Here is a 16546-nt window from a genome sequence, read left to right on the forward strand (position 1 = left end):
AAATGGTTATTTTTAACAAATCAATCTGCCATATTACTAATTCAGGATACTTAAGTCATACTACCTTATTGAGAATTTATATTTCTAAACCTCTAGAAGGGCTAACAGTAGAGATTTGAGGGATAAAAGAAGGGCTTCAGTTCTTGATCTAAATTAACTTTATTTTTCCTCTGATTTTTAACTCACAACCACATACCTATTTACAAACCACCTCTGATAACATTTTTTCATTGGAGGAAGACTGCCAGTTAGACCACTTAATGCTGAAAGTGACTAAAATCTTTAAGTGAAAAGTATCTCAGTTACAGAAGTATATTTTCATATGAATAGAAGCAGAGCAAGTTATAGATACTTTAATCTCTCATTAGTAAATAACATCAACACATACAGTTTGTAGTTATTTGTGTTAGTGTTGGGAACAGAGCTAACTTTGGTTGGTTTGGTTATTTTGTATAATTGAGATGAGTTAGAAAAATGAACAGAATTTTTACTTTTAAGTGGCTTAATTGGTTTGTTTATTTTACCAAGTCTACTAAAGGTAGTCTGCTCATCTGAAAATGTTTGCTTCAAATGGGATTACTCTGAAACCTGTAGTCTTTTGGAACTGGGCAGGAGGATAGAGATATAATTATGACATTTGATAGCTCTTAGACTGTTTTAGTTCCAGTGGTCTCTGGTTCTAAATGTGGTCATTTTGACATTAATATTTTGTTTGAGGGTGTGTATTTTAAAGCAGTGCATAGTCATGTCTGCTAGCTTGGCTTTATCCATTGGAATATAGAAATTTAGGTTAGATACCAACAGGTTCCAAAAGTAACGAGTCTTGGGCATTGAAATATTTCGCAAAAATGAATGCCGTCTTTTGTGACCTAGTTATCTGACATCCCAGTCTTAAGTGTTCTGCTTGCAAGAAGAGGACTAGTAGATATATAAATATCAGTCATACTGTGGACTATAAGCTGTGTAGAACAAAGATTTAATATACAAATGTAGTTAAAGCAGCCTCCTATTTTCTTGATTTACAGAAAATATACTCTATGTATAGTTACTAATGATTAAAAAAAAAAACCTGTTAATTTCTTCATTCCTGTAACAGTTTCCTCATCCATGTGCACACCCATTCTTCCTCCCAGGCTCGAAGCTTATTCCTGATGGAACATTTATATGAACTTGTTTTATTCCAAACAAAATAGCATGGTATATTGAAAGATTCAGCTGAAAGAAATAGTGTTTTAAGGCATCTTTTAAGAGTTATTTAATAAGCTAAAAATTTTAACTAAATGCATTTATTGTTTCTAAAGACTGGTTTTTACTGCTTTTCTTAGAGACGTGATAGGTTGCTATGTGCAGTTTACTTCCGGATATATACTGGATTTGCATTTGAAGTAGAGCATGCAAAAATTAGGAAGTACTGGGAAGTATGAAGTGCCATATTTTGTTTTATCAGAAGGACAATTACATCCACTTCATCTGTTTTTATTAGTGTTTGGAAGAAAGGAAGCGCATTCTGAGTGAGATCTTTTTCATTTTTCTTTAAGGACATTAGTAATTTAAAAATTCTATGATAATTGAATCATTGTTGAAATATCAGAAAATGTGAGTAAGGTGAAAGGATAATACACAGCTCTGATCATCTTACCATCATTATGACATCTTTGTCAACACACACACATTTTGGCAAAATTTCTAATCAGTTATTTTAAAGAAATAAAGATGAATTAGAGCAGACCTCAATTCCTTTAACTCCATTTCTTCTTTCTAAGGACATTTGGCTCAAGAGACATATTTTAATTCGCGTAGTACAACAAGCCTGCCAGGGTTTTGGGCATGCATGCTTCTAGTTTCTTCATCTATTAAGTTTCTGTGAGTATGAGATAATATCTGGAGAAAGAAAGTAATTGATCTAAAGGACGAGATTTTTAGAACTTAGTTTACATGGGAGATGACACATTCAATTCAATAGCAGCAGGTGGACTAGGATAAAAGAGGTAGCCTGACGTTTCCTGTAACAGACTCTCCAGTTGATGCTTTTCCTTGTCCAACAACTGTATCCTTGAGGGAATAAACAAGAGTAATTTTGGGGTGTTTATCTCAGATTATTAATATTACTTACAACTGTGCAACTTGAGGGCGTTTAAACACCAAGTTGAAAGAGCAGAAATCGTTGATACTTTTGAAAATATTTGGTATATTTTCTTAGGTTGAATTTATTCTCATTTGTTATAAATTGCTATTTGAAGGCTTCTACGTTTTCTTTCTTTTTTCTTTTTTTTTTTTTTTTTTTTGAGACCGAGTTTTGCTCTTGTCACCCAGGCTGGAGTGCAATGGCACGATCTCGGCTCACTGCAACCTCTGCCTCCCAGGTTCAAGCGATTTTCCTGCCTCAGCCTCCCGAGTAGCTGAAATTATAGGCACCTGCCACCACGCCTGGCTAGTTTTTGTATTTTTAGTAGAGATGGAGTTTTCCCATGTTGGCCAGGCTGGTCTCGAACTCATGACCTCAGGTGATCCTCCGCCTCAGCCTCCCAAAGTGCTGGGATTATAGATGTGAGCCACCATGCCCAGCCTACATTTTCTACTTGTATGAAAAACTGATGTAAACAAATCTTGTAGGCTCTTGAAAAATAGTAGCTTCTAAACTGCCTCTGCCTGTCCTATTTGAAGACTACTGTAGTGACACCTAGCATGAGTTCCCTGAAAATATTAATGCTAAGAAAGGGATACTGTCTTTACACCCCTTATAGAGGTTGAGCAGTGATTCTTTTCCAGCTCACTACGTGCTGCTTTTGCTTTCAGTTTTATCCCTGCATTCTCAACTCATGACTTTGTTCCTTGGCCCAACTCCCTGAGCATATCAAGGCCAAGGAATGATTTGAGCTTCTTAAGTGTCTTCTTCACCTCAAAATGTCTTTTTATTTTCACTAATTTTCTTTTTTTCCCGATGGTCAAGTAGAAAGATGTTCCTTTCTTTCTTTCCATATTAATCCAGCTAAGAGGCCATTGTCTCTTATATCCTTTATCATCAGTTATCTGTTCCCCAATCTTGATTTCTACTATGGAAATTTGTTTATTTGAAAGATAGGTCTGAAACAAGAGTTTTTTGATGATCTTCATAACGCTCTTTCCTCTCAAGCTGTTGTTCTTCGTGCCCAACTCCTGGTAAATGTGGGTCACTTCCCTATCTTCACCATTTCATCATCACCTCTTACTTCAACCGCTTGTTTCCTAGCTTTGTGCCCTGCCACTTAGAGAAACTTCTCCTTTGAGGTTCACACATGGTTTGTCAGTAAACAAGAAGTCACATCCATTGTGACTTCTTAACCTCACTGGACGTTGTCAGTGACACTCTTTCTTATGTATCCCCTCCCCTGACTTGTGTGACCCCGAATTATAGTATCTTGTTAATTAAGGAGCATGTATGTGCACCATTTGCTGGCTTATTTCTCCCCTCACCATCTCAGCTCTCTTAGCCTTTCTTCCCTAAACATAATGTGAAGGTTTTGCACCCCTCCCAGGACTTGACATACTGCCCTTATTCCTGAGCTGTCACCTCTGTGTTAGGGCCCATATCAAACCAATTACTGGACATTTACACATTTCTACCTACCCTTCAAATTCCTTGCAATTACATGTAAATTCAAAAGTTCCCTGCTGTTATAATGTATTAATTTTTTATACATTGTAAATAGATTAATAATAATTACTTGGTAATATAAACAATACTATTTATTAGTATACATTATAAATAATTTTAACTAGTGGATACATCTTGAAGTCCAGTGAGATGCACATTTACTCCTTGGGTTCAAAGGCCTGATCCTTTCCTAACTTCTTAGATACCTCTTCATTTTGCTTCTTAGTCTTCATTCCCACCACTAAAACTTAGTTCACCCTACAAACTTTTTTACTCTAGCTTTGTCTCTCACATCTCCCCTTCATTTTTCTCAACACTTAATCATCAGGTAAAGTTTCCTACAAAACTAATTTTTCTCCTTATCTTCATCTCTGCCTTATTCCTTTAGCTATATATTTGTTCATTAGTCTGCTTATTTTGTATTTAGTATGTTCAACAAATATTAGATGCTAACTCATTGCCTATTAAGGAGATTATAAAAATGAACAAAACAGACATGGAGCCTTCCACAAAATTTACACACTAATGAGGAAGACAGACATTAAACAAATACCTAGAAAATAAGTGAATTATACTGTAATAAATGCTCCAAAGTCTACTTCCCCTCCTTACTCCTTCTGTGGGGAGGTTTTCAATAAACTGGAGTGACAGAGTGAGGGAACTGACACTGTATTTGTACATAGCATTTCAGCAAGTGAAATCGTGGCTATGAGAGTATTTTAGGTGTAAGGACGAGCAACAGCAAAGGGAGGAAGTGCCCTAGAGTCTTGGTGAAATGTTGAGTAAGGCGGTTCGGTGTGGGTGTGGGGGATGTGCAGGGGAGGAGTGGAAGTCTAGCATGTGAATTAACAGTAGTGAACACTGTCCATTGTACTTCGAAGCATTTTACACGCTTTATCCCAGGTTTTCTCACAAAAACCTTACAAGGAAGCGATGTTACCCCATTTTTCAGAGGAAGAATCAGAGGTTTAGAAAGGTTTATTATTCGAGATCATGGACTTGGCAAGTGGCACAACCAGTATGCAGTTACAGCTCTCTTACCCCAAGCTTGGGCTATTATCAGTAAATTTGGGGCCATAGTGATCCTGTGCGATGTGAGGAGCACGTGGCTCTTTCTAGGATGCTTTCCTTCACCACCCCTCTTTGGACTTCTAGGTCTGTAAATACTACTTTGATGACATTGAATCTGTGCTCCTTGAAGACAGGAATCATTCATCCTTGTATTTTTTTCAGGGCTCCTAGCATTTTGTCTTGCCTTAAATAGATATTCTATAAACAGTTACTGAATAACTATGCTACAGTCATCACCCTTCACATGGACATTTACATTAGGACCATTTGATATGCCTTAACTGAAAACAATTGCCAAAGCATGTGACTGGCACTGCCTTCATTTTTCATAATTTTATTAGTGCCCCCCTGTTTCCTTCCTAGGGTTCATATGTACACAAACCACCAGACCAAAAAAAAAAAAAGAAAAAAGAAATATATCAGTAATTCTCTGTAGCAACAACGAAAATGGGAAATTAGCAAGCAGCTCAGCTCATTCAGATGCGCAGCCAGCTCTAGGGATCACTGCTTATGTCATTTGTATCCTATGATTAGGAATATCTTTTGAAAATTTGGGAGAGGTACTCAGGATATTAAATAAGAACAGCTTCTAAGAGAAACTCGCTCCTAGCTTCTTTTTTTTTTGGAGGCAAATTTGAACACCTGAAACATTAAGAATCATTTGGGGGTGGGGAATAGATAGATTGGCAGGGCATATAAATGTTTATTTCTTGTAATGTATAATAAAAAAGGAACCAGTGCAATGGGAAGCAGTGGCAAGTGTGTCCCTGAGAAAGACAGACCGACACAAAGACTGAGAGCCAAGTAACAGAATTGGAGAGAGAAAAACAGGCGCTTAGTTTAACGCTACAGAAGCAATATGCTACTTTGTGCAGAGTACACATGTGAAGTACTCCAGGTCAAACATTGGACTTCTCCTAGTCTGAGGTTTTTGTTCTTTGTTGCTGCCACTGCTAATTAGGAACACAGTGCAGTTTGTTTTCTCTGTGAGGAATTCTTTTCTCATATAAGCTCCTTAGGATAAGATGGATGCTGTTGGGAAGGGTAAGTGCTTGCCATGGGCAAAAATATACATAGAGTAAGAAAAGGAGGTTTACCAAAGGATAGATTTGGACATTTTCTAAGAAAATGGAAGATTATAAGATCCAAGAGAGAAATTGCTATAGAAAGATTCAGAGCCAGGCACAAGAGAGGGCACATCTTGGACTCTGTTACTTTGGCTGAGGAATGTGTTCAGTGGTGTGCATATGCTTTCGTTATGCTGTGACTAAATTTCTTTCCCACGTGGGAAAAAAAATGGTGCTTGGATTCACTGTGCCTATGGGGTGGTGGTGGAGAGGTGGTCCAGAAGGGAAGAGTGGTGATGTCAGAACATGTTTGCATTTTCAGCTGTTTGCCTCACACCTAATGACACCTACACGCTTTATTGTTTTGTCTTTTGGAAATAAATATACATGTATCTCACACAGTCATGTTGGAAATAAATGGAATATATATAGTTTTGTAGAGATGAAGTCTTGCTCTTTTCCAGGCTGGTCTTGAACTCCTGTCCTCAAGAGATCCTCCCACCTTGGCCTCCCAAAGCACTGGGATTACAGACAGGAGCCACTGCACCCTGTCCAGGAATATTTTTTATAAAGGTGTTTGAGGATCCTAGCAAGATATTTTTCCCTAAATGTAAATATTTACTATTGCTATATATAAAACCAGGCTTATGAAGAGATAACATTTTCCTTAAGGGAAAAATATGACTAGACAATATGTTACATGATGTGAAATTAATACCATGTTCAATTTTAAACAATGAAAAGTTTTTCAATAGCCAAAACTTACTTTGTAGGGTACGCCCACATCAAGTGCTTCTATTAAGACTTCAGGTCAGTTGACACTTTTTTTTTTTTTTTTTATAATGTTAGCAAGTTCCAAACTGGAAAAACAAGGGTGTTGCCAGTGGAGGTTGAGGTGATTGAAGGGAGGGCGGGATGCCACCACCGCAAGCCAGCATGGAGGTGCTGTGGTCAGTGCATTTCAGGGATATGAAATGCAACCCCACCCCTGCAGACAAGAGTTTCAGAATGCATTTTCTGTTTTTCAGGATGAATCTTCAAGTCATGAATGTAACCAGCGCACAATCCTTCTCTATGGAGTCGGCAAAGAGCGTGATGAAGCAAGGCATCAGCTGAAGAAGATTACCAAAGATATCCTGAAAATTCTAAATAAGAAGAGCACCACAGAGACAGGGGGTAAAGAACCTTAATGCATTTGCTCCCATTGTGTTGCCTTTTGCCTTCCCTCTGAGCACAGTCTTTATCAAAGTGTTCTATGTCACTGTCAACAGAGCGTTTCCCCTCCTGAATGACTCTCACATTGAAATGTGAACAAGCACATTTAAATTTTAAAGCCTTGTTTCCATTTATAGCAACCCTTGTATTGAAATATTAATACAAGGTATTAATATTAAATATTATTTTATTAAAATATTGTATTCCATAGGTAGGTGTAGGTAATTTATTCTGATTTTTGGTATACTTCTCAAATTTTCTATAGTAGTAATAAATGAAGTACTGAAGAATGAGTTGAAAACCTTTAGTCTGGAAGAGATCCATTTCTCTGTTTCTTTACCATAATTTTCCAAGCTTGTGGTTAGTTTTTTTTCTGGGGCACTCACATTTGCATGTTAATTGAAAATCATGACAGCATATTTGCTCACCTTTTCTTGCATTATTGAGAAAAATGATTGCAGTAGGTAGTGATGGCTACCTATATCTCCAAATGATTTCAAATAAAAGAAAATTTGATCTTTGTTCTATAATGTCTTCTTTAGTTGAAATGCTCTTTCCTCATCCTTTTGACATAGTTTTTACAGTGAAGCTGTGCCTTTATGTTGTATCACCACATTGCATAATTGGAATTTTGTAATTGTCCACTTCACGTTTGCCTAATTATTCTTTTCAAGGTTTGTTTATTTCATTAGGCAATCAAATTATTTTAAATATATAATTAGGTATCCTGCTACCACCACTGGTGTTTATTTCTCTAATACTTAAATCATAGAAGGAAAAAGAAAGTTTGTGTTTACTGTATGTAAACAACAGTCTTCCTGCACATGGTATAAACCACCTCTAGGAGCCCTACTGTTCTGTAGTACATATACTTTTTTATGGACTCTTCACAGGAGATCCAGTTCCTAGACTTTAGCAGGATAAATTGCTAGAATTTGTCCACCCTAGATCTTTACTAGAGAAAAATACAGATCTTAATAATGCAGATAGGTTCTCTTTCTTCCCGGTCAATCATGGTGCACATGCAGAAACATGGTACAAGAGGCAGTGTGTTTCTATCTGCATATGGCATTCTGGGTATCTGATGTCAGAGGTGATAGTCCTCAGAACACAGTGGGAAAGTTATCCTTCCTGTTATTCGCATCACTTTCCCTAACTCCCTTCCATTCCCAGTTAAGGACTTTGAAATACCTCAGCTCTCTGAGGAAGCAACCAAGAGTTGTGGAAGGGAAATGAAACCTTCTTGTTGATGTGTCATTATTGAGTTTGAAAAAAGAAAGTGCTCTGTCTAAGAAAACTGTTTATCTGTTGTTTTGGTGTTTTCTCTGTCTTCGAGAAAAGAGGAAACAGTTGCATTTAGAAGATTGAATTTAGAAGCCCTGAAACTAGCTAGCAAAGAATATTTAAAACTACTTTTGGTATACTTGGAAATGGGGTAGGGGGGAGTCAGTATTTCCTTCAGGAGGTTCGTAATACATGTATTTTATCTAAATTATTTTTAGAGGGTCTTTCCAGATCCTATGGAACTTTTTAGAAGGCTTGAGGGGTATGGGAAGGGGAAGGAAGCAACGTGGTATCCTTTTCTGTTGAGCCTACTAACTTCCTTCACAGCTTTTTAATGCCACACTACAGTTTGTCCTGTCTTTGTAGCAGTCCCTCAAATAGGCAATTCTAGCATATGAACTCACAAAGCAAAAAACATTGTTGTTCTGTGCTGCCTTTTGAGAAACAGGTGAGGTATTCCTTATACGAAGTGCTTGGGACCAGAAGGGTTTTGGATTTTGGATAGTTTCACATTTTTGAATATTTGCATATATAATGAGAAATCTTGGGGATGAGACCCAAGTCTAAACATGAAACTCATTTATGTTTCATATACACTTTATATACATACCCTGAAGGTAATTTTATTTTTCTCTTGGGGATGCTTAATAAACTGTGTTGTGTGTCTACATTTTGACTGTGACCTGTTATGTGAGATCAAGTGTAGAATTTTCTACTTGTGACATTATGTCTGCACTCAAAGTTTCATATTTTGGAGAATTTCAGATTTTGGATTCTCAGAATAGGGATCCTCAACCTTTTTCAGTAAATAGAAACATCATCTGTGGAACCACATCGTTGGGAGGGGATTTTTGACTTTCTTTCATTTTAGATAAAGTTCCTTAACCAGAAAGCTGTTAATTTGGGCTGTAGTGAGCTGCTGTATTGTAAATAATCTTAATTTTAAGTCACTAGTTAAAACTTAGTGTAAGCACCAGAAATTAGCTAACTGTACTTCATATTAATGGAAATATGCCCACTTTTTTCAGCAACATGAGTACTGGTAAGGAAAACAGACCTTGTGTTAGCATGTATTTGATTTCTGGGAACACATGAAAATAATATTTTGAGGAACCAACTCATTAGGAGTGTTGTCGGATCAGCCAGGTCTTGCCTAGGGGAATTTATAGTATAAAGTTTAAATAACATTTCCAGTTGAATGATCAAAGTTCATTTTTCATTTGCCTTGACCAGTTATCTTTTTTGGTTGTCAATGGTGTATCTTTTGAAAATATTAGTGAAGTTTACTATGACAACCTTTAAGAGGCTAAAGTTTCAGGATTTAAAGATTTTTTAAAAAGAAAATCAAAATTAAGCAACAAAAGAGCAATAATATGTTATAAAAGCAAATTAACATAAGAAAGATGAGGAAAAATATATATTGACTATAATGTTACTCATGTAAATATCATTAAAATAAAGTATTTCGTTGAGAATCACCACTGATTTCTTACATTTTGCTGTTAAAATGAGTATAAATTGCTAAGAACCAATTACATTCTTTTACATGAAGTTTTAAGAAGTTAGTGATACATAGATAAATGGAGTCCATTAACACAAACAAATAAAAAGGTGCACTTGGGAGTTTTTAGTAGGATCTAGTTCTTTAAGTCTGTTGTTATTATTTGTTTTGTCCCAGGAAGAACTGAATCAATACATTAATTTCACTTTTAAGGCATTTTGTGCACAAGACTATTGATGTTAGCTCTTCAGCCTTGGATCAAAGATGTTAGTAAATGAAAAATTCAAAACTTGGTTCTTTTAAACATGCTCATGACATGTGAGCAGCTACAGTGAAGGCAAAATTTCATACATAATTTGTACTTTTGAGAATAGACATTGAAAAAATAAGCAGGTTTAATGAATTTGTTAGTTCCTAATCTTTGCATTATATTTGGTGTTACTGGCCAAAAGTGGCACAAGCTTGTAACTTATGTTACCCCAGCACCTTTAAATTCTGATGTACTCTGGCATCAAGGTTTCTTTGTTAGGGAATTAGAAAAGAACCAGCCTTGTGGTGTTTTGTTTTATTTTGTTTTTGACTGTAACCACTAATTGCTTATTGTTGAAAGAGAAGTCTCTTTTATTTTCATGTTATTGTTTAAGACCATTACATGTGCCATTAGCAAAATATTTTTGAGTTCAGTGAAATCTTGTTCATTTCTTGTGTCTTTAATAGAGAAATCTGTAAAGTAACATTTGTTCTCTGAAATTAAACTTTCCTAAAGAAGAGGACAGTGTGAGGAGTAGAACTCTTGTCTTGGTAGCCTTTAACTACTTAGAATCACAGTGCTAGAAATGACATTATCAATCATATATCCAACTTTTCCTTTTTGTTTTTAGATTTGTCTTTGTAAACATAAAATATTAAAGTATTTAAAAGCAGGATTGAATCTAGTTTTGGATCTTATTGTTAGAACAGTTAAGAAGAGTACCCCTAGAATAAGCAATGCTTATTTTTTTTAATTGGAATTTTCTTCAAACCTCTTTATGCTAATTTGATAAACATGTCACTTCTTCATTAATGTGGAGTGATTTAATTTTTTGCCACTATTAAAAAAGGAATCATGTAATTTCTTTTTTAAAAAATATATTAAACTGTGTCAGAAAAGTAACAAGATGAGTCTCCAAAGAAGATGCCAAGCAAGTGTTTGATTAAGTCAAAGTGAGCCCAGGAGATCTCCCCACCTTCATTGTGGATATCATTGTAATTTAAAAGTTGTTTAGTGAGAAATGTTTATAAAGGCACTTTTTATGATAGCTAAAATCTGGAAACTACTCACTAGAATGGTTAAGTAAATGGTGGTACAGTAACACATTGGAATACTGTAAATAAGTGAGAATTATTAGTTTTTAGAACAAATTAAAATTACCTCAGCAATATGAATCAATCTTAAAAGCATACTGTTGATTGCAAGATGCCAGATGTGGAAAGCATATACTATATGATTTCCTTTATATATAAAGTTCCAGTGTAGGCAATAGCAATCTAAGTTGTTAGGTGTCAGGATTTTGATCTCCTAGGGAGGGAGACATGCCTAGAGAGGCCTGAGGGAGTTTCTGAGATTCCATTCTGTTACTTTGTATTCAAGTCTTATTGTGTATTTATTTTATTGAAATTCATAGAATTTGTGCACTTTTCTGTATGTATGCTATACTTTAAAAAAAAGTATCCATTAAAAATGTTGAGAGCTTCTATTAAATGGAAAATAATGGATCTGCTTTATGTTTATGTAGTTGGGGACGAAGGACAAAAAGCCAGGAAGAACAAACAGGAGACATTTCCAACACTGGAGACTGTGTTCACTAAACTCCAGCTCCTTTCATATTTTGATCAACATCAAGTGACATCTCAGGTAGCCATTTAAAGCTGTTTATTATGCATTTGCAGTATTCTAATTTACTTAAAAATTTTTTTCATGCAGTATATTTTCTCAACCTTAATGGTTTTAGACATATATTTTATAAACATACTTGGAAGTATCTCAGACTATTGAGTAGTTCTTTTAAGTGTCAGGTTGCCTTCCTCGAAGGATTAATTTTTATTATGTGCTTTTTTTGTCCTTATGATAATAATCGGTGACATATAAAGTAATAGCTAATGAAATAGTTAGGTTATTAGAGTTTGGTCCTATATTGCAATTGATGAGAAATCTGTTGATGATTGAAATAAAATACTACGAAATTGAGAAGAAAACACATCTGTTTTGCTTTACAAATCCATTGATATTCAAATGGTTGTGTCTAAAAATTAATATTTGTAGTTGTTCTACCATTAGAATACTTAAGATTTAGGTCTGAATGACAACTTTTTGTATTTTTTAAAATTGTAGTTATGAAGAAATCATTTTCTTTGTACATAGTTTTATAGTTTCTATAGAAACATGTTTTGACTTTCGTCAAAGTAGAATCATGTATAGATTCAACTGTCTTAAAAAGTAAAAATGATTTATCTTAGTAAAAGATTATTTAGAATATTGGTCTTACAATATTTTTGCTTTTGTTTGCACAGATTTCTAACAATGTGCTAGAACAAATCACAAGCTTTGCGTCAGGAACATCCTATCATCTCCCTTTGGCTCACCACATTCAGCTCATCTTTGATCTCATGGAGCCAGCACTGAACATCAACGGACTAATTGACTTCGCAATACAGGTGTCAAAGAGACCATGTTTCTCTTACTTTTAGGAAAGCAAATCCACCAGGCATTGTGCGATTTAAAGTGAGCCAATTAGCTGGGCACAGTGGCTTGTGCTTGTAATCCCGGCACTTTGGGAGGCCGAGGTAGGAGGATTGCTTGAATCTAGGAGTTTTAGACCAGCCTGGGCAACTTAGTGAGACCCCATCTCCACAAAAAATTTAAAAATTAGCTGGTTGCATGCCTGTAGTCCCAGCTACTTGGGAGGCTGAGGCAGGAGACTCACTTAAGCCCAGGAGGTCAAGGATGCAATAAGCCATGATCATACAACTGCACTCAATATGGGACAGTGCAAGGCCCTGTCTCAAAAATAAATAAATAAATAAAATTTAAAAAAATAAAAATCAATGAACCAATTGCTGTGCATTAACATTATTTTAGGGACATAGTACAATTTTGAATAATTTAGACATTGTGAATTAACAGTCTTAAACTAACATTTTATTTAAAGTTGTGTTCATAGTTTTCAATTAAATAATTATCATTGGTGCCAAAATATATACCATTTAAAAACGTGAGAGTTTTGAGCGTTTCTTCTGTTTTTTGTTGTTGTTGTTGTTGTTGTTGTTTTTCTTTTGGTCTTCGTTATTTTGCTGAAGCAAAGATGAAAGTTTATTTGCTTTTTATAATAGAGCATGTTTTAGGTTAAGAGCCAGAACAAACCTTATAATTTGATTTGCCCCACTGTGTTATTTCTTATGCACATTTGAGTTCATTATTTACTTCTGTTATTAGCAAACAGAAATAAGACTTGGTTTCCTTTGTTTATTTTATAGGAGATACTAACTTTGTTAATGAAAAGAAAAGCCAAATAACTTTCATTTTATTAAAAAGACAAAGGGGAGAAAAGTGAGGGGTGGGGTTTTCTAAAATTATACAGTCCAGGACCTTGCACTGCCATGAAGTTTCAGTACCTTATTTCAGCACTGGGTACTTCCTAATTGTATACATCCTGATGTCTAGACAGAAGAACAGCTCTATAAATTGGAAAAGGATTAAAAATTTTAAAAAAGTTAAATTCAGGGAATGTATTTGTAGTGTAATGACTCAGTATATCTATGGTTTATAAAAATAAATGTTTTCTCTATTTGTTTTGGCACCTACATGTTTATTCAGTCTTTTCTCCTGTTACAGTTACTAAATGAACTGAGTGTTGTGGAAGCTGAACTGCTCCTAAAATCCTCCAGCCTGGCAGGAAGTTATACAACAGGACTGTGTGTCTGCATCGTGGCTGTTCTCAGGCGCTATCACAGTTGTCTAATCTTGAATCCTGATCAGACAGCCCAGGTGTTTGAAGGGTTGGTATATAGCATGTCATTGTTGTTTTTCCAATCTCAGAATGTATAACTAGTGATGAAATATTATAGTGGTTTTAAAAGAAAAACAGTACTGATACCTGTTTTAATTAAAACATGGTTAAAGAACACTCTTGCCAGAAAACATCGATCGAAAAGGTCTAAGCATGTAAAGTATGTTCTTTCTAATAATGTGTGATTCCTTCTTCCCTTCCTCCTTGCCTTTCTTCCCTCTCCCTGGTTTCTAAGTACAAAGCTAGTCATTTATAGCACTCTACGGTTAATGTTGGCCAGCATCCTGGCATATTATGAATAGTGAATGCTGTAACTTCTTTATTCATGTAATTTCAGTTTATGTTTGCAGACTCAACATCAAATAAGCTTTGCATACATTATCATCTTAGAAATTTGGTTCTTCAATTGCGTTTCTTTGATTAAAGATATCTTTTGATAAGAATTAACCTAGAACAAATTACTTCATTTTCAGTTGTAGGCTGGGGCTTACTCTACTAGTGAAGTTGAGCTACAGAATTAGCTAATACCACCCCCATTAAAGACTGAGGCTAAGGCACCAAATTAGTGTAATGAGCTCTCAAAAACCTACATAAGCTGCTTTTTATCCACTCTCCAGGGCTTTTTATTTAAACACAGAAAGACAACCTGTTATTTCTTTCTCTTCAGTTTTTCCTTCTGAGCTCAAAAGAATCATGGGGTTCTTTGGTTTTATAGTACCTTTTATTTTTTTAATCTAGCACATGTAATCAATTTATATGCTATCCTAGAATGATATCAATTTAACAGTAGCTCTTCTGGGAAAGAGGAAATGCTACCTTTATTTGTATTAATTACATGTTATGAAATGAAATCTGAAACATCCTAAAAACATCAGAATGTAAGAACATTTACATATTAGAATTCAGGAAATAGAGAATTATTTAATAACTCAACTACTGTATAAAGTTTGAATTTAGTATTATTTTACAGCCCAAGAAATTGAGATTCAGGCCTGTTAAGTGTTTGGTGAAGTGATGTACCCTATATCACATAGCTAATAAATCTCACAGATTTTAATAAAAATCTTTCGAACTGGAAGCTTATTCATGCTGTTTAATCTATGTTCTACTTTTAAAATAGTATATTGAAACCCATTAGTTGGTCATGAAATGAATTTAATGGGTTGTGACAAGTTTTTTTGTTTTTGTTTTTTGTTTTTAAAATTGTTATTTTGAAATTGATTTCAGTATCATTTAGTTTGGCCTTGAAAATTTTTATCCTGTTAAATATTCATAAAATCATATTTGACATTAACTTTGTTATATTTTTACCTTATATTAGTAAGGATAAGTATTATGCTTAAAACTATTATTTCACTTCTTCGTACTTATGTGAACAGTACACTGGATTACGATGTGAAATGTTTTTCTTATTGCTTGCAAATCAAAGAAGTTGAGGAAACACTGACTACTATACGATGGATACCTAAACCTAACAGACTCTGAATAAATGTTTATTTACTTTAGTCACAAAATAATTATTCGCTTTATAGATAATATCAGGATTTTGTTTAACTTTTATTTTAGAACAGGTTTATTACAGGTTTATTACAAAGGTATATTGCTTGGTGCTGAGGTTTCAGGTTATGATTGAAACCATCAGGAAGTGAGCATAGAACTCAGTAGGTAGTTTTGCAAACCTTTCCTCTGCTCTCTGTCTCCCCACTTCAGTAGTCCCCAGTGTCTGTTGTTCTCATCCTTATGTCCACGTGTACCTCATGCTTAGCTCCCACTTACAGTGAGAATATGTGCTTGGCTTTCTGTTTCTGCATTAGTTTGCTTAGGATAATGGCCTGCAGCTACATCTATATTGCTGCAAAGAGCATGATTTTGTTCTTTTTTATGGCTGCATAGTTTTTGGTTTGCTTGTTTATGTAGTTAACAGGTTGAATCATTACTTTTCTTCTTAATTGTGTGACACTTTTGTTCTAATTGGCAGCTTTTACCTGCTGCTAGGTAGTCCCATCTGTTGATGTCATTTCACAGGGTTTGGGATACTACATTGCCATTTCCTCAAGAAGTCTCCTTGGTTCCACCTATGGTACCTGTGATTCCACTGTCCTCCTTGGCCTAGACATCCTATGTTCTCTCCACTTTGCCCTTTCCCCTGAATAGTACAGAGGAGTTTGATCTGGGAGTCTGGAAACCTAAGCTGTTGTCTTGCTTCTGCTAGAACTAGCTCTTTGCCTTCGAGCAAGTCACCCCACCTTTCTGCCTCTCAGAGCCTCCTTTATACAATAAGGATGGTGAATCAGATAGTTTCTAAAGCTTTTTTCATCTTTAATAATCTGTCATCTGTGACTCCATTAGTGTAATATAATGGCTGAGCCCTGTAACAAAATACAAGATGGTGATGGAATCAGATGCACAGATAGGTGAATGGACCACAAGTGTTTACATCTGTGGTGTATGGACTTCTGTGTTGTATGGACTGTGGACAAAGAGGCCTATAACTACAGGAGTTATACAGAATATTACAAAACAGAAGGGGCTTTATCTTCTTATATAAGATAAACTAAAATAAATTTATTACTAGTTTGTATACATAGGGGAATGTATACATGCATAAGGGGAATGTGACTCCAAACCATGAACTGCTTATGCACTTGAAAATGGGTTTTCCAGATTGACTGCTTTGAAGCATTGCTCCTTTACAAAGGAGAAAACTTGGGAATCTTTGCACGCTGAT

At 35.3% G+C, this 16546-nt stretch overlaps 2 protein-coding genes across 15 annotated transcripts in view; one reads left to right on the forward strand and one right to left on the reverse strand.

Moving 5' to 3' along the window:
* The window catches only part of MED12L (mediator complex subunit 12L), a 346021-nt gene that overhangs the window by 256262 nt on the left and 73213 nt on the right, over nucleotides 1-16546 (forward strand). For all 14 annotated transcript variants that reach the window (XM_009446694.5, XM_016942161.4, XM_016942163.4 and 11 more), the window contains 4 exons: nucleotides 6801-6948; nucleotides 11548-11666; nucleotides 12323-12466; nucleotides 13644-13807. In XM_009446694.5, the coding sequence (XP_009444969.4) occupies nucleotides 6801-6948; nucleotides 11548-11666; nucleotides 12323-12466; nucleotides 13644-13807 (575 nt within the window). The remainder of the gene's footprint in view (nucleotides 1-6800; nucleotides 6949-11547; nucleotides 11667-12322; nucleotides 12467-13643; nucleotides 13808-16546) is intronic.
* P2RY12 (purinergic receptor P2Y12) overlaps nucleotides 1-16546 on the reverse strand; it is a 47487-nt gene that overhangs the window by 6394 nt on the left and 24547 nt on the right. The window lies entirely within an intron of this gene.

This window comes from Pan troglodytes, chromosome 2 (assembly GCF_028858775.2).
Source record: "Pan troglodytes isolate AG18354 chromosome 2, NHGRI_mPanTro3-v2.0_pri, whole genome shotgun sequence".
Taxonomy (NCBI): Eukaryota; Metazoa; Chordata; class Mammalia; order Primates; family Hominidae; genus Pan; species Pan troglodytes.